The sequence below is a fragment of the Taeniopygia guttata genome, chromosome 9, assembly GCF_048771995.1.
Source record: "Taeniopygia guttata chromosome 9, bTaeGut7.mat, whole genome shotgun sequence".
In the NCBI taxonomy this organism is placed as follows: Eukaryota; Metazoa; Chordata; class Aves; order Passeriformes; family Estrildidae; genus Taeniopygia; species Taeniopygia guttata.
The window spans coordinates 25,907,231-25,934,839 of record NC_133034.1 but is presented as its reverse complement, the minus strand read 5'-3'; the positions used below and the strand labels follow the sequence as shown (position 1 = coordinate 25,934,839).

Genomic DNA, 27,609 nt, shown 5'->3' with positions numbered 1-27,609 from the left:
CACCAAGATATATTGGTGGAAGGTTTTTCTGGATTAAATAAATACGGATACTGTGCAGATTTTTACATACTATTTCTAGTGGGAAATTCAATCACATATCTGAACCACTATGCCAAGAACTGCATATAAACCTACACAAAAAGTAGAACCTCATATTTTTATATATATATATAAATTTATATATATATTAAATTTTATATATATATATATATATAAATGAAGGATACTGAATGAAATATAGACTGTATTTAATGGGAGAAATTTTGAAGTCTGTGGAAATACCCTTACTGGACACATGAAATACCTTCAAGAACAGACTTTTCATTAGGTATAGACTTTTATTTCTAATCCTTTGAATCTCAAGAAAGACCCTCCTCTAAAATTCAGTATACATGGGTTTTAGTCCAGGATTTGGCTTTCATTCACTTCCACTAATAAACTGAGGAGAAAAATATTCTGTACAGCGTCCTGACTTATGGCACTGCTGTTTTTTAACTAGGGACAATGCAACAGATGTTAACATAAGTGAAGGAGTTGGTATGAACAAAACCCTGCTGTCCTATTCTTACCTCTCAGCCATTTCAGCACTGCTATAAACAGACTGACCCACACGCAGCTGTGGTTTGAAGCCACAGCAGAGCAATTGTTAGTTTCACCATGTGCTACAACACTCTGCAGATACCCGAATTTATTTTCAGATTTTATTCAGGCTTCTTCTACAGATATCCACTCTCACATTATGGTTTGCTACTGCCCACTAAATCTTGTAATGTAACCAACACTCTTACTGCACGTATGCAAGCAAAGTAGTTGAGACAAAGGTAGAAAAAAGAACGGAAGCTAATTATCTCAGAGATCCTAGGCATTTCGTATAAATTTACGACCAAAGTAAATATTGCACTACTTCTATTGGTGATCACTAGCAGACACATGTTCAGCGTTTTCTTGGCATGTGAAGAGACAGCACTCATGAACAAGTGGACAATCAAGAAATCATGAGACCAACTTATCAAAAATTAACCAGAACAAGAAGCTGCTATGTGTTTTTAAGTCTCCCTTTTTGACATCTTGAGCCTGTAAGCTCATCTTTTTGAATATCAGAAAAGTTAAAGCTCCAGAAGTGAAATATCAGGGATTATCTGTAATTGTCAATTACACATGAAAATGTTTTCTTCAATTTACAAATTTGCTTTAAAATTTTCGAGTTTTAATGGCTTTATTTTCACTAAGGCTTAAATCTGGCAATATAAAATGTATGTAAGTTGACAATTAAATTTACACTTGAAGTGCTAAACAGAAACAGCAAGGGAACCACAACCAGTTATAAGAATTTTGTGGTAATTCATACTGCAAAGACTTTTTAGTAGTTTGCAAGTTGCTTCCAGTGCAGAACCTCACTGTGCAAAAGCCCCACCACCATAAACAAACTAACAAGCAAACCAGCTACACCCTCTGACCTGAAGAAACACAGGACTAACCATGGACAAGTTATCCAACAGCTTGGACACGATATGGAGGGCTTGTGAGGGTTTTATACCACCTCAGAACAGAAAAGCACAGACAGAACTTATTTTTCTATGTCTAACACTACGCCAAAAAGCCATGGAGGCTCTAAAATAGACCACAAGATGTTAGAACTTCACCTCAAACAGTACAAATTCACTTGCTGCCAAGTCTACAGAGGGGAAAATTAAGTAAATTAAGGAGAGAACACACTGTTAGGTCTGATAACAGAATCAGAGCTGCATTCTTGAACCAAAAATTACTTTGACAAACAAATCAAGGTGGTATCTTTCCTATCTCTTCTGTGTTTTCACCAGAGAGATGCCATCCAGTACTCACTGAGATTTGGCTGAGACATTGCCATGGTCCTCTGTGGTGCCGGTGTGGACGTGGCTGCAGGATGGTGGCTAAGGTGATTCAGTGCCTGGTTCATAGGTTTTCGAGGATCTTGCCATGTTGTAATTTTTTCTATATGACTGAGAAAGAAAAGATACAAGTTTAACATAAAATAACAGGTATATTATAGAGACAGTTAAGCATAATGTCATGAAAGTCCTATTTATTTTTCTTATTCTACATCTGCCCTTGTCATCTCACCCTCACCCACTATCATCTGGTTGCTCACTTTTTCTTCTGATCTTCTGCCCCTGCTGTTCTAATTTCTTTTTGCTCTACTCCTGAATAATTACTTTTACTTGAACAATTCTATTGTCATACTGAAAATATGTAATACACACTCATCTTCAGATTATTTAATTGTCTGAAAGTTGTTTACTCTTGTCCTACTAGTCTTTTCCTACATATTCAATATATGGCCATTCCTCATCAGCAGTGGTAATTTTCCTGAGTACTGAAAAGATAAGTATTTGTCTTGCCAAATCCAACTGCTTTCTTGCTTTCCACATTATGAAAACTAATCTTTCTATATGTCTCCAAGAATACCAGCATATAATCCCACTACCAAACCAGGCAGATTACAGCCTCATGACTCATGTGTAATCACCAATTTCTCTCCATTTATTGCAATGCAGTTAACAACATACCTACCATTTCAGTATGTAAGCGCTCATGTACTTGCATTCCCCTGAAAACAGTGGAGTCATGCACAAATCCACATCGATTTTACAGTGAAGTAACAATAACAATGGTCACTGTGAAGTATTTCAGCGGAGAAAGAATTATGGTTTTGCTGCAGCTGAAAGTTTACACTGAAGTGCCTCTGTTTTGTAAGAAATTTAATAGAAGAAGCACTTTAAGGATGAGCAATCATTAGTCTAGTAACTCTCAAGGGATTGCCTGGCTCCAAGCCCAACCACCTAACCAGGTTACTGTCTGTACTTGAGTGGGTTCTCCTCTATTAGCTTTTTTGTTACAAAAAGGTAAGTCTTTAAGAAGCACATGTCAAGAGGCATAAAAATTTAAACATTCTGTGTCTGGAAAACCATTTTGATCCAACTTTCATAAAAGAACAGCCTAAAATTTTTACTGAGCTCCACCTTAAACCTGCCATTGCTTCTGCAGACCCCAGTGGCACGGCCACCACAACCACTCAGTCTATATCATGATGTACATCTCAGGTATTACCAAAAATAGTGTGAATTACAAGAGAAAAAAGAAAAGAGCCTAGATAATTTTTTAAAGAACAGAAAAATGTGACATCTTTATGCAGCCTGTAGCCATTTTCTTCTCCTAATATTCTGCATTTAATGTACAATTCTCAAACAGAAGATCACACTTTTACATGAATGCTACTCAGCCTCAAACTGCTGAGTCACTTCCTTTCTTCACGGCTTCTAGAGTATTTGTTATTATTCACAATGAAACCACTCACTATTGCTTCTCTCTAGGATTAAAACACTTTATTCTCCCATCACTGTAGCTTTTTATTACATTTTAGCTTTTATTCTCTTTACTCTTACATTTCAAGTATAAGAATTCTTGCATACAGTGCATGAAGTCACAGAGCCTCAAATTTTAACAATATCTTGCCTCATCTATAATATTGAAATAGAACTATGTAGATAAGTAAAGAACTTCTATGACTTATTCTATAACTTTTATAAGATTCTTGAGGCACATTCAAACATATGACAAGGCAGCCCCAAAACTCCATACTAAAATTCTCACTTTCAAGTTTTTCTTATGGAATTTTTGCATCTCTTATTATTATAAATCCTAATATCAGAAGTGGACATTTTTCAACAAGGTCTTCATTCATAAGCAAGCAGAACAGAAAAGCAGAGATGTCCATTTTAGCTTCTGTTTCTGCATCATGAGTGAGACTGATGGGGGTTTCCATACACCAACAAGAACTTTACATGTTCCAATAAAATCAGAGAAAGTTAAATATTTACAAACTCAATGATAAAAAAAGTCAAATGAGATACACAAGAATCTGACAAATAGGACAGAGAACATGCTACCATAACTGCTTCTCCAACCTGCTCATATCATGGCATTCCCACCCATAAAGTCCTGCAGTGCTCCAATTCAGCAAGTGGCAAATTGTATCCCATTAAAGAAAAAATTTAAAATCCTCATTAAAGAAAAATTAAACCAAAGGTCAGATCTAAACATCTGAGTATTTTACTCGGACTTCAGGATTCCGTTCCACCTGTTGCATTTCATAGGCTTTTGTTAAATGCCTCCTGCTGTTTGGGTGTCAGCCTTCTGCTTTGAAATGTCAGTGTTCCTCTGAATTTGTGCTGCTGCTTTGTCCTATTTTGTAACTGCAAGGCTCTAATCCTTGACTTCCACTGCAGTCTTGCCAAGACATACCAGTGATTTTAAATCAGCAAGCAGCAACATGAGGAACACCAATTCTCTTTCTGCTTGTATGCACTCCAATAACCAATGTATCTCAATGGGTTCTATTTTCAGACCTTTTTTCGTGGGTTTTTTTGAGGTGTTTTTGTTTTTTGGTTGGTTGGGGTTTTTTGGGGTTTTTTTTTTTTTTGTTTGTTTGTTTGTTTTGTAGTTTTAATTTTTTTTCTGATATTAGGAAATTCAGAGCAACTAATGTAAAAGGGGGAACTGAAAAAGACAAACGAATTATTCTGTAAGTGTACCATCATCAGAAATAACACAGCATTTGACCAACAGTGTTGAGCTTTTTTGGGGTACTTTATCAGGGCTTAAACATAGGGGCTGAGTTTTGTGCCTGAGCCACATCAAAGTGAAGCTGCTGCTGAGTGGGAAGCTGGTGACTCACCACAGCACAGCTCTGACTCAGAGCCCCTTCGAGGGAGCCACACTCACTCTGCCTTGGAGCACCTCCAGCCATCCAAAGCCAAACATTGGGAAATCTGTTTACATCTCCCAGAGCAGAGCCAAGGCATTGCCCAACCTTCTCTTTGCCCCTCTGCTCCCTGTAAACAAAAACAGCACAGAAAGAAAGTGTATTGGAAGTCAGAGGCCATTCACACTGCTCTGACACTGTGTGATGTGGCAGATCGCCTTTACACAGACGGGAAGATTTTTAAATTTAAGAAAATTACCTCAGGGACACAACATTTGAGTCTATTGTCTGAGCTTGCTCAGGGTACTGCGGTTCAATTTCAGGTAAAACTACAGCCAAAGTCAAGACCCCCATATTCCAGTAACCAGCACCATGTAGGATGCAGCAGCAAAAGGGGAACTATGTTCAAACTCTCAGAATATTGGGTATCTGTAAAAGTCTAGTATCATCTACTTAAAAACCTCACCTTTAGTATTCTTTTTTATGTGATCTTTTATCTCTTACAGTCACAGGTGAAGAAAACACAAGATGTGAATGGGAATGATTTTTAGCTTCAGAAACAATTACCCTATGTGCACACGTCCAATTCTCCCAGAAACAAATGGAATTTTGTGTATATATGACACTGCACTATGAAACTGGCCTAAATGCTTAGCAGTTACACTTATTGGGACATTTAGAGACCTCCAAACCCCCTGCTCACCACAGAAACCACCTCCTCCCTAAGGATGGCAGCAGCAGTGGTGCCACTCTCATACCTCCAGGAGTGCCTTGCCTTTAGGTGGTGAGTTTGGCCAAGGGCAGGGCCAGGAATCTCTGAGGGGGATCAAGAGGATCAAGAAAATGCTATAATTAGGCAGTACTTCACAGCAGCTTATGGCAGCTGTTGGAACTGGTGGGAGGACTGGCTGGGGGTGCCACAACAACTGTTGCCAGAGCGAACACAGCCTGTCACCCTCAGCACTGCCCTGCGCCTGTCCCACCAAGGTCACCTTGTGCCAGCACCTGCTGGCTCTGCAGACCTGGGGATGCACTTCTGTTACTGACATCCTTCCAATCCAAAAGCAGGAGGAATTTATTGTTCACTAGAAATCAATAGGTGAGAAACATTTTAGATTACCTCTTATCAAAAAACCTGTACATACGCTACGTGTTTTCCTGGATATTGAAAGAGAATTTGTGAATGCTTCTTGCTGGGAAAGGCAGGACGTGATCCAACAAATGCATAAGAATACAGTGTTCTGTCCTTAGATGCAGCTGGATGTCTTCCTTTGCCATGCTGCTTTTCCCGTTCTCTCACCATAGTCTGGAAAATTTCAAGAGCCAAGTTCTGCTCTCATTGTAACATGAAAAGACTTCACAGAAAGTACAGCACCATGTCCTAATGCCATGCATTCACCTGTACATTCGATAACTGTAACTCTTTAAGCAGACTGCAGCAGTCCCTGTGATGTAGAAGCTATTTTCAAACACGTAAGAGACAGTCACTTCTCCTACAAGTGCTTGAAAATCCTGAAATTTCAGTAGGTCTGCCCAATTTTTATGGCTTGTAACTTGTTTACAGCTCTGTTAAATTTAAACTTAAGTGGAAATGGGACAGACTTAAATTATGATCTGAATCACATTCTGCTAAAGACAATGAGCTTCACACTGGCATGAACCTACATAGAAAATATTTGGAGAAAATTCCTGATTGGCATCAACAGTTTACATGACAGACTGTGCAGACAAACCATCAATGTCATTAGGCTGGCAATTGCCTCAGACTTTCTTTTCAGTTTATATTCACATTACCCAAAAAAAAAGGTAATGTGGAAAGTTTAACACAATGAGCACAGCTAATTCAGTGCTAGCTTCTCTTCATTCCCTTGTGGTCATGCACTGTAATACCACAGTTAATTATCTAATCAGACGCTTTTTCCAGAGTACCTGTCTTACTTACTAAGTGCATTTCACTATTCAAAGGCTCTGTTTCTGATGTGCTATGAAGTATTTTCTTAAATTAACATGCAACTTCACCCCATACCTACTGTAAAAATTTCAAACTCCATTCTAGTGACAAGTGTAATAAACTATCTTTAAAAGATAATGAGAAAATCATCACAGTGAAACTTCAGACATCTCCATTTGGTTTTGCAAGGCTATCCCCATTCTACAGACAGGGGTACAACATATTTAACAGTATTCAGCACTTTCAGGGAGTACTTTGAAACATCTAGCCCCAGAATCTACAAAATACGTATTGCTTTTGTCTTCAAAACACGGCTCCCAGTGACTTTAGCTACCACTCTGTGCATATTACGAATCACAGGGAGGCATGAGGGGAGAGGTGTTAGTGTAGCGTGGAGGGGGTTTTTACTTTTAAACACATACACTATTTCATGCAAGTGTATGGAGACAAAAATCTACTTTTTTTCTGCAAGCACTAAAACAGATGGAAAGAAGATGAAGGACTAGGGTCTTTCTTTGAGCTACCTTGTGAAGATACAACTTCACAAATGAGTAAGATGCTCCTTTCATGGGACAATACTTTGAGATGGGAAAATCAGACAGCTACAGTGTATTTCCTGCTATTTAGCACCGATGCCTCAACACAGTGACGTTTCTTGATGTTTCCAAATGTCTGGGGCAGCCCAAAGGGCACTTGGGATGTTACAAATAACACCAGGTTTGAAGTCTCTTCTCTTTTTCTGCATTCTAAATCACAGATGATGCATGATGTAGTTGAAGGTGCCAGCTGAAGCCTGTGAATTGTGTTCCAGCCCCCGAGCAGGCAGCGTGCCCATGGTCCCTGCTCCTACTCCTGCCCCAGCTCATGGTGCCGAGAGGAGAGGGATGGACACCTCAGTCAGCATGCTGGACCTGCAGAAACAAATCCTGCTGGCTGTTTCACACACATTAACAGACTTATCTGCCTGAGCCTGCAGCCCCATGTAAAGAAAATGGAGAAAAATATCTGGAAAGAGGAGGACAGGGCCAGGCCATTGCTCTCAACAGTGCCCTTTAGCCAGGACAGCATCAGCTGTGAAATGGTTCGGACAGCGTCAGCCTATTTCACAGTCAGTTCTAGTCTTGTGATTTCTGACAGAGGAGGGACAAATGGGAGAGATTAACAAAAACCTACAGCAGCATTTTCATTTTACACCAAAATCAGACATCAAAAGACACATGCTGTACTAAGGTTTTAGTATGAAGAACTTTCTGCTCTGAAAAGGAAGAATTTTGCCTATTCCTCAGGCACATCCAAAGCACTTGCTGGCACTTCAGAGTAACCTGGTGTGGCCACTGTGTGTCCACAGCTGTTGCAAAGCACTCAAGGTGCCCCCACAGACAACTCAAAACAACCAGTGGTTCAGCCCAAACAGCTGCCTCAGCAATTTAATCACATGCCAACATTACTCACTGTTAACAAGGAATGGACAAAATTTTGCCTTATTCAAAGCCAAAATGTTAATACTATTTTGCAAAAATCGTGTACCCAGTATATACATGTGAAACTTAGCTATTAGTTGGAAGAGCTTAGAGATGCATGCTCCTGATTCCGCTTCTGCTGTTTAACACTTGGAAAGAATGAGAATATATCATTCCTTACATCACTAAAAGCACACAAATATAACATCCAGTATTTCTCAATCACTTTCCTTTAGAGTGTAGAAATTAGTAACACTCAATAGTTCGGCCACTTGTTGCTGTGGGAGCGCAAGCGACACTCTGCAGTACTCTAGCTCACAAGTTTGAGCTAATCAAATTCATGGCACTTGCTTTTTTAGACACCAATAATGTTTCATGAAAATTACATGAAGCTTTAACAAGGAGCCACAATGTAATTATTAAACTGATTGAACCATGGCCTTTGTTCTCCTGCTGTGTATTCATCATCATCTCTGATCTTGAAACTGGAACATTACATCTGTATTTGAATATTTATTACACTATGCTAAGTAACTCCTTCAGTGAAGAGAGTTGCTCTTTTCCTGAATTAGTTTCAGCATAATTTGCTGTGAAGAGAACTTCAAGAATGTCCTGCTAAGCTCCCCTGTAACTGACTGATTCTATTGTTGGTGTACATGGAGGCCTTAAAAAACATTAAACTAGTTATACAAACGGAAACAAAACACCCTTTGAGTTCTGTTGACAACTTAACCTTTAGAATTTGGATAAAATCCCAATTCTTGAGAGAAAGAAAAAAAGGTACTGAATGAACCTATTATATAGAACATTCTTAGGGTTTTTTAAAGTATACAGTATATAATAGCATTAATACATTTGTTTACTTGATGAGTGCCTGTGGCACTCATATTTAAAGAGACATATAATGATTTTATTAAAACCATTTATTTTATTTATGGGAATGTATAGCAATTTGAAGACAAAGTATTCTTTTGTGAGTGATACATGACATTTTCAGATGTGTGCAGTTTCTGAAATTGTTGAACAGGTTATAGAAGGAAAGGTTCTATCTGTTCTCTACTTGAGCTAGAGGGCTATCACCAGGTCTTGCTGCAAATGTCTCACTTTACCAGTATAAAAAGACATGTCAAAAGGGACCATATTTATGAACAATCAGGGCTTACATACATAAAATATAAATTGGTGCTGTCTTGTAACAAGAATGGGAGAAGTGGCCCAACCTAATAAACATTCTTTGACTACCAAGGTGGCATTTCTAGACAAGCTGTTATTACTTTAACATATTCTGCATTCTAGTAGAAATTAATACATAAACAAGATCTCCCCCTTCAACTACGCAGAGGGCCCTTATAAGGACACATTGAAAATCTTCCCCAGGCAAGAACAGATGGTAGGATAAAAAAACAACCCAGAGCAAACAAGACACAAAATACCTTTGAAGTTATAGAAAAAATACCTAATGTTATATTCTACTGCACTGGCCAGAGGCAGAGAAATGTGTGACTCCACAGAATTTAGTCTCAGAATTCTCCTCTGTAATCAAAATTTTTATTTCGTGTTTTGCTTTCTGAGTCTCTCAGAAAATGACTGCTAATCTTTCCAGAGCATAGTGCATTTTGGCATGTTCACTAACATAAAAAAATTAAATTAATTAAAAAATTTAAAAAAAAATCAAAATATGTTTTTTCTAGCACTGGTGCCTTTTTAATCACAGAATTTAGAGGATTGAATTAATTGTCATAATACCAATAAGACTATATTTTGCTATTTAACTAACAATTATGTACTGGTTTTCCTTTGTAATTTGAAGAATCGCTTGTCAAGAGCATCAGATCATTGCAATATATTCAAGTATACTTCTGTAAAAGGTTTTTGTTGCACAAATAAAACTATTTTCTACTCTGTAAGTAGGCCCATCTGCAATCCTGCCTACCTTCTGATTTTGAAATCATACAGAGAACAGCATTTCTTCAAAAGGCAAAAAAATACTTTTACCACAGTCTCTAGCATTTCTTTCCACAAATGCACAGCAGTTGTTCTAACTTTTTCCTATTGAACTACTTGGTCAGGATTTCCAAACAATAACACAGATTGGTTTGAGGAATACCTTTCCCAAACAGACAACCCTCCTTCAGCAGAAACTGAACACTGGTCAAAATACCAGCATTTCTGCAAAGCAGCTCCTGGTACTGCAGCTCTCAGTCAGAGATCATTCTCACAACCTCATCTTTCAGATCAGTACATTTATTAAGCTCCAAAAAAGCTAAAATAACTTCTGTTCACTGAACTTCACAGACAGCAATATTTATATTTTAATATGAATGCCAGTATCTACAGCACAACAGATATTCATAGCCAAACTAGATACTATTTTTTTTCCCTCCATGACCCAAATCCCTAACTCTTCAGATCAAGATTTACATCTTGTAAATAAGACCTTGGTCTGCCAAGAAGCAAATGCAAAAGCATTTTCTCCTATGATTTAGTTACAACAAAACCAACTAATAATATTGTTTAGGCATCAAATTTAATTCAATATATCACTGACATTACTATTTAGATGAATAAAATTACTTTGGGTCTATATTTATCTACCTTAATAGTGGCTATGAGGTAGATAGAATTATTTAAAATATCAAGCCACTCAAATCTTTCAGTATTACAGAAAATAATTTGTTATTGAAATATCATCAGGAACAACTTTGTGACTGGTACCTGTAAACACTGAAGTTTTATTCACTTGCTCATGATGCATCACACTTCTATTTTTATCCAACCACAAATTCTGGTTCTTGGTCCCTGCTACCCTTTCAAGTGTTATTAGGTGCAGATTAATCACAGACTCGTAAGAACCATTGTTTCAAAGCTACATGTTTAAAGTTAAATAACCACTACAAATTTCTTTTCCATGTGCACTATGTAAATAAGGACATGAACACATGGTTACTTGATGGAGTTGTACTGCCCAAGCATTTCTGCAAGGTCTAAAAAACCTTCACCCAGGTCTCTACTGACCCCCCTGAGAGTCAGTGGCACTGGTGACATTCTTGCAGACACAGAGGGGGTGAGAATCCAGACCTATCTAAAAAACCACCAATAAAACTGCTTGTTGTTCCCCTCCAGCTCCAACCCTACAGACCCAAAACTTTCAGATCTCATTCCTATAGCAGAAAAAAAGGCTCCAGACACCACAGGCAGAGAAAGCAGCTATCAGGATGTCTTTGGCATTTCCTCTGCAAAATAAATTCAATAGGAAAAAGACTGCTTCACTTAAATGAATGCTGAGACAACCATGGCCTTGAATGCATCAGGACTTATCTTACTTCCTCCATTTGGGCCATTTAATCACTACTGAGAACACAGTAAGGGAAACAGACAATTCAGGAGATACATAATTCTTTAACAGACAAAAGGTAGAAAAGAATGTTGCCCTCTTTGTAAGTCCTCAGAAGGTGAGGAAAAGGAAAGCAATCAACCAAACTCAACTGCTGGAGCTAAGGGATGTGAAGCATGGTTCTTTCCTCTTCCCTGTAAGATTAAGAAATCTATTAGGACTTCTGATACTCAAACACATCCCTCATTTTCAGGGCCTGAAGAAATGCCTGATGGATTCTATGCAAATAATGACAAAGCCCTGTCTTTTATCAACATCAGCATCTTCTCTACTACTCCCTACTGCCCATTTAGAGAGTTTCCTCGCAACATGGAAAAAATTCTATAGCTTCAATCTCTTACATGGCATATGCACACAAAGGAAATCCCATCACTTCTTTCAGCAGAGCCACAACAAACAAACTAAAATTGGCCAAATTTCTATAAACATCTGTTGCTTTAACTGTTTTTATTATCCTCTTAATTTTGAAGATCATCTTAGAATATTTTAAAAAAGGTCTAAAAGAAATGGTTCTTTTCAGTCAGCACTAGTTATCCACTTCTCTCCATTCACACAACTTAAGAGTTATGTGCTGTGAGGGCCTCAATACCTCACTCTAAGAGACAAAAATGGGATCAGTTTATGAATAACTTTTTCAGAAGCTTCCTACAAAACTCTGACTCCAAACATATTGGTTCCATCTGTTCAGAAAGTTTTACTATACAAAGGTCAGGAGATGTCCTACTTGGATTATTTTTTTCAGTATGATTCATGGTGGAGGTGATTAGCTAGCAGATGAATTTTTCTTGGACACTATTTCTACCTTCCATATGAGCTGATTAGTTCCCATGGAAGAAAAGGCAGGACAAATAACCACACTAATCGCCAGAGTTCAGAAAGTTGACCTTTTACTCAAATCTCAAAACTAATGTGTATCCAGGAAATCCTGCCAGACAGTCACTGTTTGCAAATGGTTGGGAAATGTGATCATTTGCCATGAAAAGCAGGAGCTGGTTAAAAGACCAAGTCTTTTCTCAAACAAAACATTTCCAAAATAAAGAAACTATGTCTGAAAACTGACAGTTGACCTGAGCTTAGGAAAGGTGACATCTCTGCACTGGTGTTCTCTGTACATGAGAATTTAAAAATGAGATCAGAATTTCAAATAAGATTTAGCTGAACATAAGGAATTTCTGTAATTTCTGACACTGCAGTAATTCCAATAAAACACAGTCTGTTTGAAAAGAAATATTTTTAAGTACAAATGTTGACAAGCAAGGCTTCCCTTAAGCTCCGAATAATTTATAAAATATCAGATATTTAGCAATGTAGGTGCATCTTACTGATTTCTAATGAGGTGCAAGGAACATGTGCCTGAAGATTACTGATATAAGATGGGCACATGTCACAGGAACACACTGTGCAGTATTCAAAAGGAATAATGCCATGAAATGGAGGCAGCACAGATTACACATATTATTAGCAAGTCAGATGCAGCCCCTAAGTCTATTTATTTAGGAGTGCAAGAGAATGACTGACCACGCAATGTTTAGCCTGGACATTTAACTGGGCTAACAAATACACTTTTGACTGGGGAGTAGTGTAGGGGGTGTGTCTGTATATGGAGTGGTTGGAGAAAAATGTTAGCTACCCTCAGAAAAGGAGTGATTTTTTAAAATACTAAAATGTTGCATCATAGCTACAAAAAATACTGACACTGACTGAAAAATATAATTTAAAAGGCAGTGTCCTAGGTGCTATAAGATTTCCTAATACACCATTTATAATCTGGTACCTAACAACAAGGTTTTGAAATCTAGTAGGAATGAAATATTTCAGACCAGTTTCTTACCTGAAAAACAGTCTCCCTCTGTTTCAAGTGGACTTCTTATTAAATAAATGCAGAATTATTTAATAGAAACATATAATATCCTGATCTGGAAGGGACCCATGAGGATTATCCAGTCCAACTCCTGACTCCACACAGGGCAACCTAAAATTTAAACCAGCTGAGAGTCATCCAAATACTTTTTGACCAACAATGGGCTTGGGGCCACTTCCCTGGGGAGCTTGTTCCAGTGTCTGACTGTCCTCTCAGTGAAGAGCTTCAGATTGATGTCTAGTTTGAGCTTCCCCAACACAGCTTTTAGCCAACTGTTGTGTCCCATCCCTAGGGATGGGGAGAAGCGCCCAGCACCTCCCTCTGCTCCCCCCATGAAGAACTCACAGACAGCAGGAGGTCACCCCTAAGCCTCCTCCTCTCCAAGCTGCACAAATCCAGTATGTTTGCCCTCCTTTACAATTTCACATCAGAAATATTTTGCTGGACTGTATTTTATTATTATTCAAAGACTTAAAATCCTTAATGGTTTTTCAAAAGAGGCCAAAGACTTTGTAATACTCGAAGTCAAATAGTAGGTGAAAATTAACCTCTGACCAAAAATAAACAACTAGGAGGCAAAGGAAACTTAATGAGAATGAAAATTAAGATATGACCTGCAAGGTGTTCTCTCATCTTAATGGGTATCTGTGATGTTTTATTGGTATGCCGAGTTAAGGGGTTAAAGGGAGAGTAAAAAACCAATCCTATTAAAAATTTAGCTCGTAAAATGTAACTACATGTTGACAGTTTCATAATTCACAATAATAAAAATAATCAGATTGTTACCTGAGCAGTAAGAGCAATCGTCTATTTTCATTTTCAGCTCAGCTTACAACAGCCAAAACAAAATCAGAGTCTTTTTTCTTGGATACAACTGAATTGGGACTCAAGGCACCCATCAGTTTGGTGCTCCTAAAGCCACAGCCCCAGTTCAGGTGAAGCCAGAGGCTGCTGCCGCTGATGCTGTGACAGAGCTCTGTGCAGCTGTCTCTGTTCTTGCACACAGAGAACGGGACAGAGAACGGGACAGAGAGCGGGACAGAGAATGGGACAGAGAACAGGACAGAGAACGGGACAGAGAATGGGACAGAGAACGGGACAGAGAAGGGGACACAGAACGGGACACAGAATGGGACACAGAACGGGACAGAGAACGGGACAGAGAACGGGACAGAGAACAGGACAGAGAACGGGACAGAGAATGGGACAGAGAACGGGACAGAGAAGGGGACACAGAACGGGACACAGAACGGGACACAGAATGGGACAGAAAATGGGACACAGAACGGGACACAGAACGGGACAGAGAACAGGACACAGAATGGGACATAGAATGGGACACAGAATGGGACAGAGAACGGGACACAGAACGGAACACAGAAGGGGACAGAGAATGGGACAGAGAATGAGACACAGAATGGGACAGAGAACAGGACAGAGAACAGGACACAGAATGGGACACAGAATGGGACAGAGAACGGGACACAGAACGGGACAGAGAATGGGACAGAGAACGGGACAGAGAATGGAACAGAGAATGGGACACAGAACGGGACAGAGAACGGGACAGAGAACGGGACACAGAACGGGACAGAGAACGGGACAGAGAACGGGCACAGAACGGGACAGAGCTGCCTCCCTTCCTCACTGACAGGGCCAGAGCAGAGCAAGAACAGCAGGAGCTGCTCTCCAGCCCCTGCTCTGCAGCAGAAGCAGGAATGGAGATCGGGCAGGGATCTCTCTGCTCCTCCCAGGGAGGAACTGAGCAAAAGCCAAGTGAGAGCCAGAGCATCAGGAGCCCGAGTGCAGCCTGTGGGCCCCTGCCAAGTGAACCCCCAAGAGGAGGAGGGAAATTATCTTCTACATTTCCCTTAAAATCTGCTCTTATCTTATTCATGCACTGGGTTCAACCACTATACCTGATTTTGTATCATTTATTTCCCATGTCACAGTATTTTCCAATACCTAAGATGTTGTTTACCTGTTATTTTTATAGAAGGCTCTGTCTGTCAGTGCTTACACAAAGTCCTGTCAAAACAAAAGTTGCACAGGGAAGTAAAACCTGCACCAAATTAAGAGCAAGAGACATGTTATTTATCAACCCTGGATTTTAATTTTAGTCCTTTTCATGGCACAGTTAACCCAGATATCTGAGGTTTGACCTCATGCAGAAAATCTGTGTGAACTGAGGAACAACTATGTGTGCCTCACCTATGTTTAAAGTGATCATCCTCTTGCTTTAGATTACTTTAAATAATAAGCATGAAGTGAAAGCACAATTAAATATTTTCAAGATTTATTTAGGCCTAGCAGAGATGATCTGGCAGGTCAAGACTTGCATATGCCATCTAGAATTACATTATCAAAGGAATAGTTATTCAAATGTCTCAAAGAAATAATTCAATTGTAAACTTCAAACTCTCAGGAGCTAACATTAAATAAATTTTTTAAAAAGTTGTGGTTTATGTAAAATGTCACATATAAATTAAATTTTAGAAACTGACATAGCTTTGTCTCAAAGACCCTATGGTGAAACACCTTTGCAACTTTTCTTTTTGATAAAACCACCTGGAAACTGAATGACTAGAAAACATTTCCCTTCTGCCAGTATCTAAAATGCAAGCTGCAACAGGGACCTGCTCAACAGTCAGGAAAAATTCAGGTCTGTTTCAGATGGAATTCTTGCAGTGATATGCTCTTTCTATATGGTCCCAAGAGGAATTTTAGTTCAGAGTTTCCTTGTTTTCTGCTGTTCCTAGTACAGCCATCAAGAAAAAAAAAAAAAATCAAATGAGACAGAGGCATTGCTGATGGTTCTGCACTTCCCAGGTGCTTTATAAATAGAGTCAAGATAATACTTCCACACAGTATTTTACTTATCTGCAGAAGACAAAACTGAAATTAACATATTTCATTACAGTTCTGAGGAAGTTCATCTCCTATCTGTCAGTGTACAAAAGTGTGAGAATAACAGAAGTCTTTTAGCTTGACTTTTCCTTAGGATGCATCCCTCTACCATGAGGATTAAAACATGAAGGATAAATCTTTAAATTTTCAAAATGCTTGTGTTAAGGGAATAATTTTTCAATCATTTTTAATTTTTCTATTTATAGTAAAGACTACAGCCCCCAAGAAGAAAAGAACAGTAACAAAGGTACAGGGATGAAGGACCAGATTATTCACAGCAAGGACAAGACCAGAACCAGTGATATAGCACAGCATCAACACCTCACCATTCAGTTAATACTTGGGATTGCATGCATTTAGAACCATAATCCTAATGCAGTGATTACTGTGGTATGGGATTTGTAATGCTCCACTTCCCTTTTAACTTATAGTCATTCGGCTTTTTACAAGTGCAAAATGTCTGTGGATATTTCTAGCACCCAAGAAGGTCATAATAACAGATCTGCAAATCTGAGAATAATCTGCCTCTAGGATCAATCATTTCTACAGAAAAAAAAAACAAAACAAAACCAAAAAACAAAAAAAAACATGCTTAGTAACCTGATTATGAATATGCAGAGCTTTTCAGTTTATTAAAATTAATTGGAATATTTTATCATGTCATTCCATTTAAAAAAGATCTCAACCTCATATATGCCAGAAAGAACTCCCAACTTCAATTTGCCCATTTGGTCTTTTCTCTTGCTTTGAAAAGTAGCTGTGGTCAAAATCCATCAGTGCAGCAATAATGAACAAGGGCACAGGAAACTCACAAAGGTGCAGAGTCTGCATGCTTTCAAAATACATGATGCTGTGCTGAAACTGCTTTCATCTGAAATTTTCATATTAGTAGGTGTATTTTGGGTCTTGGGGTTTTTTTAACAAAATAATCTTAAATTGTTAATCAAATGAGGTTCAGACAATAGAAGAAAAAACAGTGAAACTGTAATATCCCCTTAGAATCTAACAAAGAGTTACTTCCAGTTTGCTTTATACCTTTAGAAATTACATTTTAGGTAACAGCATGTATTTATTTTCCAGTCTGTCTACTTCACAGCTTCCTGTTTTTTTCTAGAAAAATGAATCAGACATTTGTTTCTCTAAGATAAAAAAAGACCACTGGAAATATTGTTCTAGTAAAAGCCATCCTGACAGAAAAAGGAAATGTTCATGAGACAATATCCTCAGTAGCAGGCATGCTTTTAGTAAAGCAAACCAGGCAGTATCACAAAACGACTCAAATAAATGCAAACATATGTCAGTATCTGCAGGAAAAGTAGCACAAAATGGAAGCTGACAGTGGTCCTGTGTTTTAACTGCATCCCAGTTTGTTTTATCTGCAAACTTACGGTCTTTCGCCCTTTATTGTCCAACTCTTTTTTACAAGAAAGATCTGTCATGATTACTAAAAAAAGACCATGTAAAAACCTTAAAATTTAATGAATGTTTTGAGCAGTATTTGATCATAAATATACAGCATAAAGACCAGAATCATTCCAGTGCCTAAGTTTTGGCAATTATTTGACAAGAGAATCAACACAGGAGTTGCTTTCTGGAATGTACAGCACCTGAAAGCACTTCTGTTGCAACAGCCTGCTCACTCATTTCCACGCTGCAACGCAAAACAGGGACCTGCCATGGCAGCACAACACTTCAGCCAGATGTTTGGCAATGGAGCATCAGAGCAAATCTGCCAAATAATTCACAAGATATATATAAATATATATATACATATATATACATATATATATATATATATATCTACACAGAGTTTATGGAATCAAAGTTATATCTTCCCTCTGTCATCAAAGAAATACTACCACAAAAAGAAAATAAACATAATAATGTGAATTATCTAGTCATGGCAAATGACCGCTTAAAATAATATTTCTTCATATATTTTGGTGAGCATTAGCATAATGCTCACTCTTGGTTAATACCAAGAGCTATTTTTTCATTTACAACTTATGGACTAAAATTGTTAAGGTTTTTATAAAGTTACAAATCTCAAACCAGGACCTCTCCTATCTTTGAAAAAGTAAGTTTTACAACATACATACCTTTACTGACTAGTCTCACTGCTGAATCTTTAACAAAACTTTAATTTCTTTTACATATCAATGATTTATTATTGCCCTTTCAGTAAGTTGTAAAAAGCCCCACTAGAAATCTCATTTACTCTAGTTATTAAGTTTTACATTGTCTGGTCTCTTGCAGTAGCATAATTTCATGGATTTTCTATTTCCACAAAGTCTTCCAGTAACAGACAAATATCAAAATGCTAACTATAGAACATGAATAAAGTAGTAGAGCCCCCCACCACTTCTAATAAAAATTAAGCTTTATCTAATATTGTAACCTACTATTGATAATGTCAGAGCTGAGAGACAGTGATGGCAGCATCTGTGAAAATACCATCCCATGACTGAAAAAGTCTTCATCAAAGAAATGGCTGTCAAAACATTATACCAGGTATATCCTCTGCAGTGTGAAGGGATGGCAAGAATCACTGGCATCACTGTACCCCTCCTGCTGGCAAGGCTGCCCTGTCAGTTAGAGTTGTAGGTTGCAGAGACACACATTTATTCAAAATGAAAATGTGGTCCACAATTTTCACATTACTCACATCAAACCGTCAGTTTTGACATGTGGATGCAATTCAGCCTGCTTTATACCTTTAGAAATTACATTTTAAGTAACAGTAGGCATTTCTTTTCATCATCTTTTCTTCATCATTCATTTTGCTTCATTTGCAAAAAGTAATTTTCCCAATCTCTGAAGCAAAAGCACTTATATTGCTGTTTAAACATACGCAATAGAATGAGTAAAACATGAAATGGAAAATGCAGTATCAAAACCAAATGTGAAATAAAAAAACCTTCTGTGAAGAATTCCCACACAAAATTCTGGTTGTCAGCTCCAAAAGGCTGACCTTCTCTATATTCCCCGCAGAGCTGCACGATGATGCCCACACAGCACAGGCTGCACTGATTTACTGCTTTGTTTGAGCCCAGAGACACCTAATGTAGGTAAGGGCACTGGCAGGAGGCTGCAAAGACGGGCATCCACATGACGGAACTGCCTGTGTGCTCTGAGATAAACCCCATGGAGCACATTTCAAAACTAGAAAAGCTGCTTTTGTCCAAACAGTCTGACTAAGCAGCCAAAGCCTTTCTCATATGGCAATCACTTCTATTCCTGAAGCACTTGAAAACACAGGATTTTAATAAACTTCTGAAAACAACTTTGGCATTTCTATCTTAAGAATACAAAAGGCTGCTTAGGCAAACAAACAATACCCAACAATTCCATTTTGTTCTTTTTTTCTCTCATTATTTTTAAAAAAGGTGACTAACAACCTACATTGGTCAGATGATTTTATCAGGTGAAGAGACCTTGAGAAATATGTTCTGAAAATCTAACGAACACCAGCTGGGTAAGGTGCCTTCATTGTACATACCCCTTGTATATACCTCTATATATGTGTGTGTGTGTGTGTGTGTGTGTGTTCTATCTCCAGAAGTCTCAAAAGTTGCTGTACTTTATACAAACTATAGCTAGCTTTTGTAAACAAGCTGGCAGCAGAAGTGTATCCAAAGAGCAATCTGTACTCTTTTCAAGGATTTTGAACTCCTGCTGCTGGCAGCAATCAATCAGGAATCACCAGCAACTGTCTGTGATATTTTGGTGATAAAGTCTGAGCTGATTCATGGGAACACAAAGGGGTGTAAACTTGCATGGTAAGAAACAACTTCCATGAAGCAATATTTAAGTTTTATTGCTGTACACTGCCTGTTTCAATACACAGAAGTCTTTTCATGGACAAGAACAGATGCTGAAATGGAGCCCAGAAAAGAAATTATGTGATTCCGAAGAGACACACTCGGCAGCACAACAGGAACCGCACTGCGTTTCCTTCAGCCTGGGTCTGCTTCCCAAAGATTCCTACTTCCTTCTGCTCAGATGCTGCTGTACTCAGTGGCCTCAGAGTGCCAGTGAAGACTAAGAAAACACATCAATCAAGAAGTTTTGAGAACTTCTTTAAAAGCCCACACAAAATTTAGGGCTCACAGTTCAAACACTACTTTTGGTTTAAGACACTTTAGTACAATTTCAATAATTGCTTGTCTGAGGACTATTACAGCATTTTGTAATGCTTACACCTTTGCTCACCAATCCATCATCAAAAAAACAGGAATATAGAACATTTAATTAAAAAAAAACAGTAGACAGACAAGGAAAATTGATAACAGGTAGGAAAAAAATGATTACTTGTGGTACAAGAAAAACTCAAAAAGTACCATGGAAGCATCCTGCTATTCTCAAACCTGGAAGACTGTCAGAATAATGCATGCAAAAATCACCAGGGACAGATCAATACTTAATAAATAAAAAGGAACATTTTGAACATGCAAACAGAGAGGGGTCAGCAGACATATGATCAGAGAAACAAATCACTGCAGGAAAAGCTGTGTCTGAACTTGCAGCTCTGCCACTGCTGTGCTTGTGCTGTGACCGCTGATACACATGCTGTGAACCACAAGGACATGTGAGCAGTCAACTCCTCCTTCACATTCCCTTTATACTACATTATTTTCTGGTAATACTCTAAGCAATTATTTCAGTTTTAACACAATACATTCTGCTCAATTCTCTTAGCAAGTCTGTATTTGCCTCTGTAGTGCAGCTTCCATCACATCTGCCTTTAAAATAGTGATAGGCAGGGAAAACTGCAGGTCAATGCAGCGTTCCCAAGTTCTCCATTCTTGAAGAGTTCTCTAGGTCTGGACTTTGAGTTAATCAAAGAAAATAAAAAAATACACAAACAAACAATCCCCAAATACCTCCACCCTACATCATGCTGACCTCTCTTTCCCTAAATCACGAGGGAAAATGCCAAAAGTCTCTATGTTGAAATTCAGCCCACATGACATTTCCTTTGGATTTAATTGCTTTGATACAATTTGTATCTGCCAATCAAGCAAAGCCCCTGAGCACTGAAAATTCTGTTACAAAGAAACTCTTGTCCTGTAATAGGCCCCGACATCAAAAAGACAGAATTTTCAACTTCAGCCAAAGCATCCAAAAGGAAACAAGCCAAAGCCCAACCACTGACTCTTCCAACACTATCTGAAGGAGTGAACAGCAAAAAGCTTGAGAGTAAGACTTTACAGATTCTATATTGTCAAGCCTGTTCAAAATTGAACACATCCATGATCTTCAGAAGCAGACGGCTCTCCACAATGTCATTTACTAATTATGGAGTAAAGATGGCCAGGCAGACCATCTTTTAGATGCTGAATATAGCATCTCACAAACATGATAAAAATAAACCTACTATTAATTTTCTTTCTTTGTGCAACTCAAACCATTTGTAAAGATAAAACCCTTTCGGATGGTTTCAGAGAAAATATCTAGTTTTCATGGTAGCATTCTTAATTAACACTTGTATCAATTCTATAGATATCTTTCTAAGAATATGCTAATTGTTACTATTTCCTAATCATTAATGCATAAAGTTTTGATGTGTGCATTCCAATCTCAGAACTTCCTAATTATCTCTAAAAGGAGTTATAAATGTGAGTTATAGTTGCCCTTCTGCAATTAAACTTCAGTGGTGTATCACAGCTTTCTTGCCTGTTAAGAACTCTTTAAAGCACTCAACAATTTTGGATAAAAGCCATTGGCAGTAATACATCTTGGGGCTGTCTAGCAGGTTACAGTTTGTTTTAAATAAAGGGATGCTGGCAAGGTGAACAATTCAGGCTCTAAGTCCCACAGCAGTAACTACTGGAAATAGGGAACAAAAAGAATTCCCTTAAGGTGTGGACTAAATGCTCCAAAAGCTGCTTGAATCTGTGAAGTGTCTCTCTCTAGTGCCTGACAAAGCCAGCAGGGATGCATAGCCTCTTGCCTCGCACCACTCTTCTACAAGGACCAAGGAAAGCCAAAGTCATAGGAGCCCCCCTCACAGGACACTCATCCCGCCCACGTGTGACTGAGCTCACAGCTGTGGCACAGCAGCGCAGAGGCATCAGTGCCTTCCACATTCTCACCAGAACCTGAGCTACCTCCTCCAGCACTGTCCATCTCCTCCCCTCCTTCCAGCTGTGTAACTACAGTTCCAAGATGGAAAAGTTTCTCTAGGATGAATGCTCTACAGGACCAAGCACAATGTAAATTACCAATATAAAATAACAACAGTCTATACAGAATTAACACAATTGCTTTTCAAGGTAAGTCAGTATTAGAAAATCACTTCAGTAGTTCAGCTTAGTACTATTTGTTTTGTCATTCTCAGGAAAAAGTTTGTAATTGAATTAGTATTATTTTTATAGTATTTATATTGTTTATATTACTCTTCTGCTGTTGTGCTGAACACAGTTATATAAAACTGATCCTGTGCTAAATCAAGCTCTATTCCAACAGAAAGCAGTAAGAAAAAATCTGAACATTTTGAGTAAACGAAATATTGTAAGTAATTAGCCTCCTTATCCCCGAGCAGAACTTACTGGCAAATATGTCCTGGTATAGCAAATGTTTACAGTAACATTTTAAAAATAAAAGTGATAAAGATAACAGTGGCAAAAGTTTTACAAATCTGTTTATGAGAGTCTGACCAAGGAGATCTCTACACACACTGAGGAAACATGAAACCCTCAGTCTTCATTTGAAATATGAGGCTGTACCACCTAAACCCAAACTGGTATAAAGTAATACTTGAAACATTTTTTTTACAAAATATGTATACATAGCCCAGCATGTAGCTCAATAGGCAACTGACATTCCCCACTCGCAGGCATAAAAGCAGGCAGTAGGCCTGTCTCTACAGAAATATTTTTTATCAGAAATAAATCACTTTTTTTTTCACACATGCTCACACAGAAAAATGCTTTAGATAACATTGCTGCAAGTGTGTGTTCATTAGTCTGTTTTCCAGCCCCCACTTATGCATTTTGGTATTTAATTACAGGGTGGAGTGGTCCCCAGGCTACTTATGTTTCTTCCAGTCACAGCCAGAAAATTTCTGCAGGAGCTGACATGCAGGACTGCAACTGCTTCAAGTTGTAGCTGGTTCCCTGTCAACAAGGTTAGCTCACTGTTCATTGAAACTTACTCTAATACCTCTGTTAAGTAAATATTGAAAATATGTTTTAATACAACTAATTGCATTCCAAACTTCAACAGATAATAAAGGCTTTAATAGGATCTAATTTGGCTATTTACATTTAGTTGGTTTCTCAATTTTTTTTTTTATTTTTTTTTTTTGCTAATGCCAAGAAATAAATCTTTATCATTATGCTGGAAAACACTGGTTGTTTTTTTTGGTTTTTTTTTTCTTGAATATAGGGAAACGTAACCTTGTATGCCTAGCTTAATCAAATATGATTTTTAGCACATCATCTGATTCAAATTCTCTATTATTTTATTGCACACAGCTTTAAATGCTGCTTTCCATAATCAATCTTAAATTGTATTTTCACCTGAAGAATATTACACCATTTGTAAAATACTATAAATCATGTGTGAGCATTTTATAGTAAATATTACTCCCCAAAGCATTGGGGTATAACAAAATACATTAAAGGTATAAAAAAATTCATTATTCCAATTAATTTTTATATAAACAAGAGAAGGTCTATTGGGCAGATAAAACCGGGGAAACAAAACAAATATTAATTTAGGTAACAAATTACAAACACAATGCATATTGTATTTTATATTAAAAAGGATGCTGTTATTCAGAGTATTACAGTTGACAGGATTTGGAAAAAGATTTAAAACCACTTTAAGTTTTTACCTACACTTTTCATTTCCTGAAGGCTTTGTATTTTTGGCCTAAGCAACAAGAATCTAATGACTTGGAAAACTCTACCTGTGGGTCAGAAATGCATGACAGGAAGGTGAAACCACATGAGCTCATTTCGGTATCAGTCAAAAAACACAGAGCCTACAAGGATTATATTATGGAATTTTTAGCCAGAAGTATCTGAAAACACGCCCTGGCCAAACCCTAGCAAGAATTTATATTGAATAATTATTTAAGAATGGCCTGTTACAGTGTTCCTGTCAGTCAGCTACTTCTCTGTAGCTTGTTCTATTGAGAAAAATACATGCAAAGTGCGGACACAAGATCTTCTCATTTAGGTGACAAACCAGATAAATAACAAACTTCTATGTTTGAACCCTGGCACATATGCACACAGTATCATAAAAAGCATGCAGTGACATACAGAAAGGTATTTACATGCTTTGCTGGTAGCTCAGAGTGTGACAAAAGGCAAAAAATCTAAACTCTACAGAGTTATTCAGACACCGGGCTCTTGAGTAATCCATTAGATTCCAAACCCACAAGGCAAAGAAATCATTATACAATCAAGTAAAATTTTTTTTCACTTTTCTAAACAGTTTTATCTCATTTTCCTCTCACACATTGTTTATATGACATTTATGATGTCTGAATACCCACACATGGGGTGAACATATGTGAACTCGAGATTTTACTCTTCTGATCAAGAAGGTTGTAGTGAGCAAGTAAAGGACATCCTGGAGCCCTGGCAGTTTAACTCCCTCAATATCCTCAGGTAGATGCTTCATTAGTAAATGTTTTATTTCATTAACAAACATTTTATCTTATTTACCAAGTTAATGCAGTATGACTCGGTTTGCAATGAAACTCTAGCTGACTTACAGAATCTACCAAAATAAGGCACTGTTGCCTTACTGTTTATTACAGCTATTATGTATTTTTAGGCCTATTAAACGGCTTTGAATCAAATGTCAATTGTCATAAATAAAACACTCTGGCGAAAATGACCGGGCAGAAGAGATATCGACAGTTGTGTTACCACACGTCTGAGACTGTCGCTAGAACAAGGCGGCCTCCTGCTGCGTCCCCGCAGACGGGGATGCTTCAGGCACACCGCGGCCGGAGCCGGGCCGGGCAGCTCCCACCGTTCCACAGCCCTTTCTGGGCCACGGACATGCAGAGCTCTGCTCTCACCTTCCAGAAACTACTTGGACTAACTGTTTTTGAACTTAAAAAAAAAAAAAAAAAATTCAGAATATTGGACGTGTGGCCAAACAGGAAAGAAATGCGACTTCTCCCTCGCCTCCCTCCTGCCACCGGGAAGGGACTTTCCCCCCAGAATGTCGCATACGCCTCGGACCCGGAGGCCACCCCGCCGCCTCACGGCGCAGCTCCCTCCCGGCGAGCGCCCCGCGAACGCTGAGGGGCCCGGCCGCCTCCCCCGCCGCACTCACTTGAGGAAGTAGCGCTGCCCGGTCTGCGTGAGCGCCATCTCCCAGCCCGGCGGCAGCGGCCGCTCGTCCGCGACATCGCAGGAGCGCTGCCGGAGGTGCCCGTGCTGCGGCGCCGCGCCCGCGCCGGGCAGCGAGGCGGGCGAGGAGTGCGAGCGGACGTGCACGGGCGCCAGGCGCGGCGGGGGCCCGCCCGAGTCGGTGCTCGACTGCCGCGAATGCGAGCCCGAGTCGGGCTCTCTGAAGAAGGACTCGGGCAGGATCTTCTTCCGCCAGGAGCTGGGCCTGGGGTTCATCACCGCGTTGAAAAGCGCCTCCAGCTCCGTGTCCAGGTCCTGCGTGACGTGGATTACCTGCTGCCCCGGCGGCGGGGCCGCGGCCGCGGGGTTCATCGTCCGCCCCTCCGGCCCGGCGGCGGGCGCAGCCGTCCCGGGACGGGCGGTGGCCGGAGCCGGCCCCGCTGCCGGGCCGCCGCCAAGGACGTGCCCTCCGGAGCGGGCGGGCTCGCCGGGAGCAGAGCGGACGAGGCGGGCGGACGGTGCCTCTGCGCCCCCGCCAGCCGCGCCGGTGTCCCGGGCGGGCGGGGCGGTCCCGGGCAGCGCGGCGCCCTCCCCGCTCGGGCAGCGGCGGGCCGGGGGCAGTGCCGGGCCGGGGCAGCGCCGGGACGGGGCAGTGCCGGCGGCTCCAGCCCGGCCCCGGCGCCGCCCCCCCCGCAGTTATGCAACTGCCGCGGAAACTTTGGCACGGGACGGCGCCGAGGCCGGGCCATGGGAGCTCCCCCGCCCTCGCCCCCTCTCGCGTCGTGCTCGCTGTGCCGCTCCCAGCCGGAGCATCGGCTGCTCTCTTCGCCGCTGGGACACCGCGTGGAGCCGCTGCCCCCGTCCAGCCCCAGCTCGTGGTGCCCAGGGAGCCTTTGGACCCCTTTGTCTCTGCCGAGCTAAGGAGCTTTGCTCCAAAACCGTTGTTCAGAAAGTTAATGGGCGATACTAATTTCTGGATGCAAAATAATGCTTAAATTAGTTCCCGTACAAGTTTAATTGCATGATTTAGTAATGCTGTGGGGAGGAATGAAGCATTCGTAGTGACACGGACAGCAACCACTTCGCTGTGATTTGGATAAGGTTTGGCCCTTTGCTCTCAAGTAGGAGTCCTGTGCAGAGCTGTTATCACAGGTCCTTTCCAGCTCACTGTCCATAGGGGTAGTTCCAAATTCAGGCGTCAAGCTTTGTGAATCTCTGCTGACCGCCCATTCAGTCACTTGTCTTTGATTTAGCCAATACTCGAAACGAGAGCTGTTGTCAAAATGCAAACCTGGTTTCCTATAATTAATAAATACAATTGGTTTTTTAATCTTGTCTCATTTTTTGGTGAACTTGGAGTAACTTTTGAATGGTGGTGTGACCAAAAATTGTTTAAATTCAGAAGCTGTGTCTATAAAGAATAATATTGTTTTCCAACTTAAGTGTTGGCTTTTACAGAGGGAAGCATTCACTCTTTTTATGACTACACACAGAGATATCACACACTGGTGAAACAAATGCATTTTGTTATTTTATTTCTGTGTTTTGGGCAGACTCCAGGCTATGCTGATTGATAAGAATACACCCTCCTCAGTAATCAGAATCTACACTAGAAAAGTCTTAAGTATGTAATTTTTTCCTGAACTTTATTCCTTATTTCTTTAAAAGAAGCACGAAGTTCTCTAAACTTCATTTGGCTTCTCTAGTGGAGAATGTGCGCCTGACTGAACCATCCTTGTCCCTCAAATCAACGTTACATATAATGATGGTTATGTAGATTCTCAGAGTTGCAGTTTAAAGCTGTACACAAACTACAGCTAGCTCTGTGAAGCAGATTGTGTGCATTTCATGATGGCTTTGCTTCAACAAATATTCCTTGTCTGTTTCATCACATTTCCTGTTCATATTTCCATTGGCTTGGCAGATCCCCTCGAGTTTATTTTATTGTTCTTTGTTTTTGTGAGAGTCTGGGGGT

At 39.7% G+C, this 27,609-nt stretch overlaps 1 protein-coding gene across 2 annotated transcripts in view; it reads right to left on the bottom strand.

Moving 5' to 3' along the window:
- Nucleotides 1-26,872, bottom strand: part of WWTR1 (WW domain containing transcription regulator 1) — a 46,001-nt gene extending 19,129 nt beyond the window's left edge. The window contains exons 1-2 of one of the 2 annotated variants that reach the window (XM_030280078.4): nt 25,618-26,872; nt 1,843-1,979 (exon numbers count right to left, since the gene is read on the bottom strand). In XM_030280078.4, the coding sequence (XP_030135938.1) occupies nt 1,843-1,979; nt 25,618-26,006 (526 nt within the window). In that variant the 5' untranslated portion in view covers nt 26,007-26,872. The remainder of the gene's footprint in view (nt 1-1,842; nt 1,980-25,617) is intronic. The other variant, XM_030280077.4, reaches the window with a different exon arrangement.
- Between the last annotated feature and the right edge of the window lie 737 nt (nt 26,873-27,609).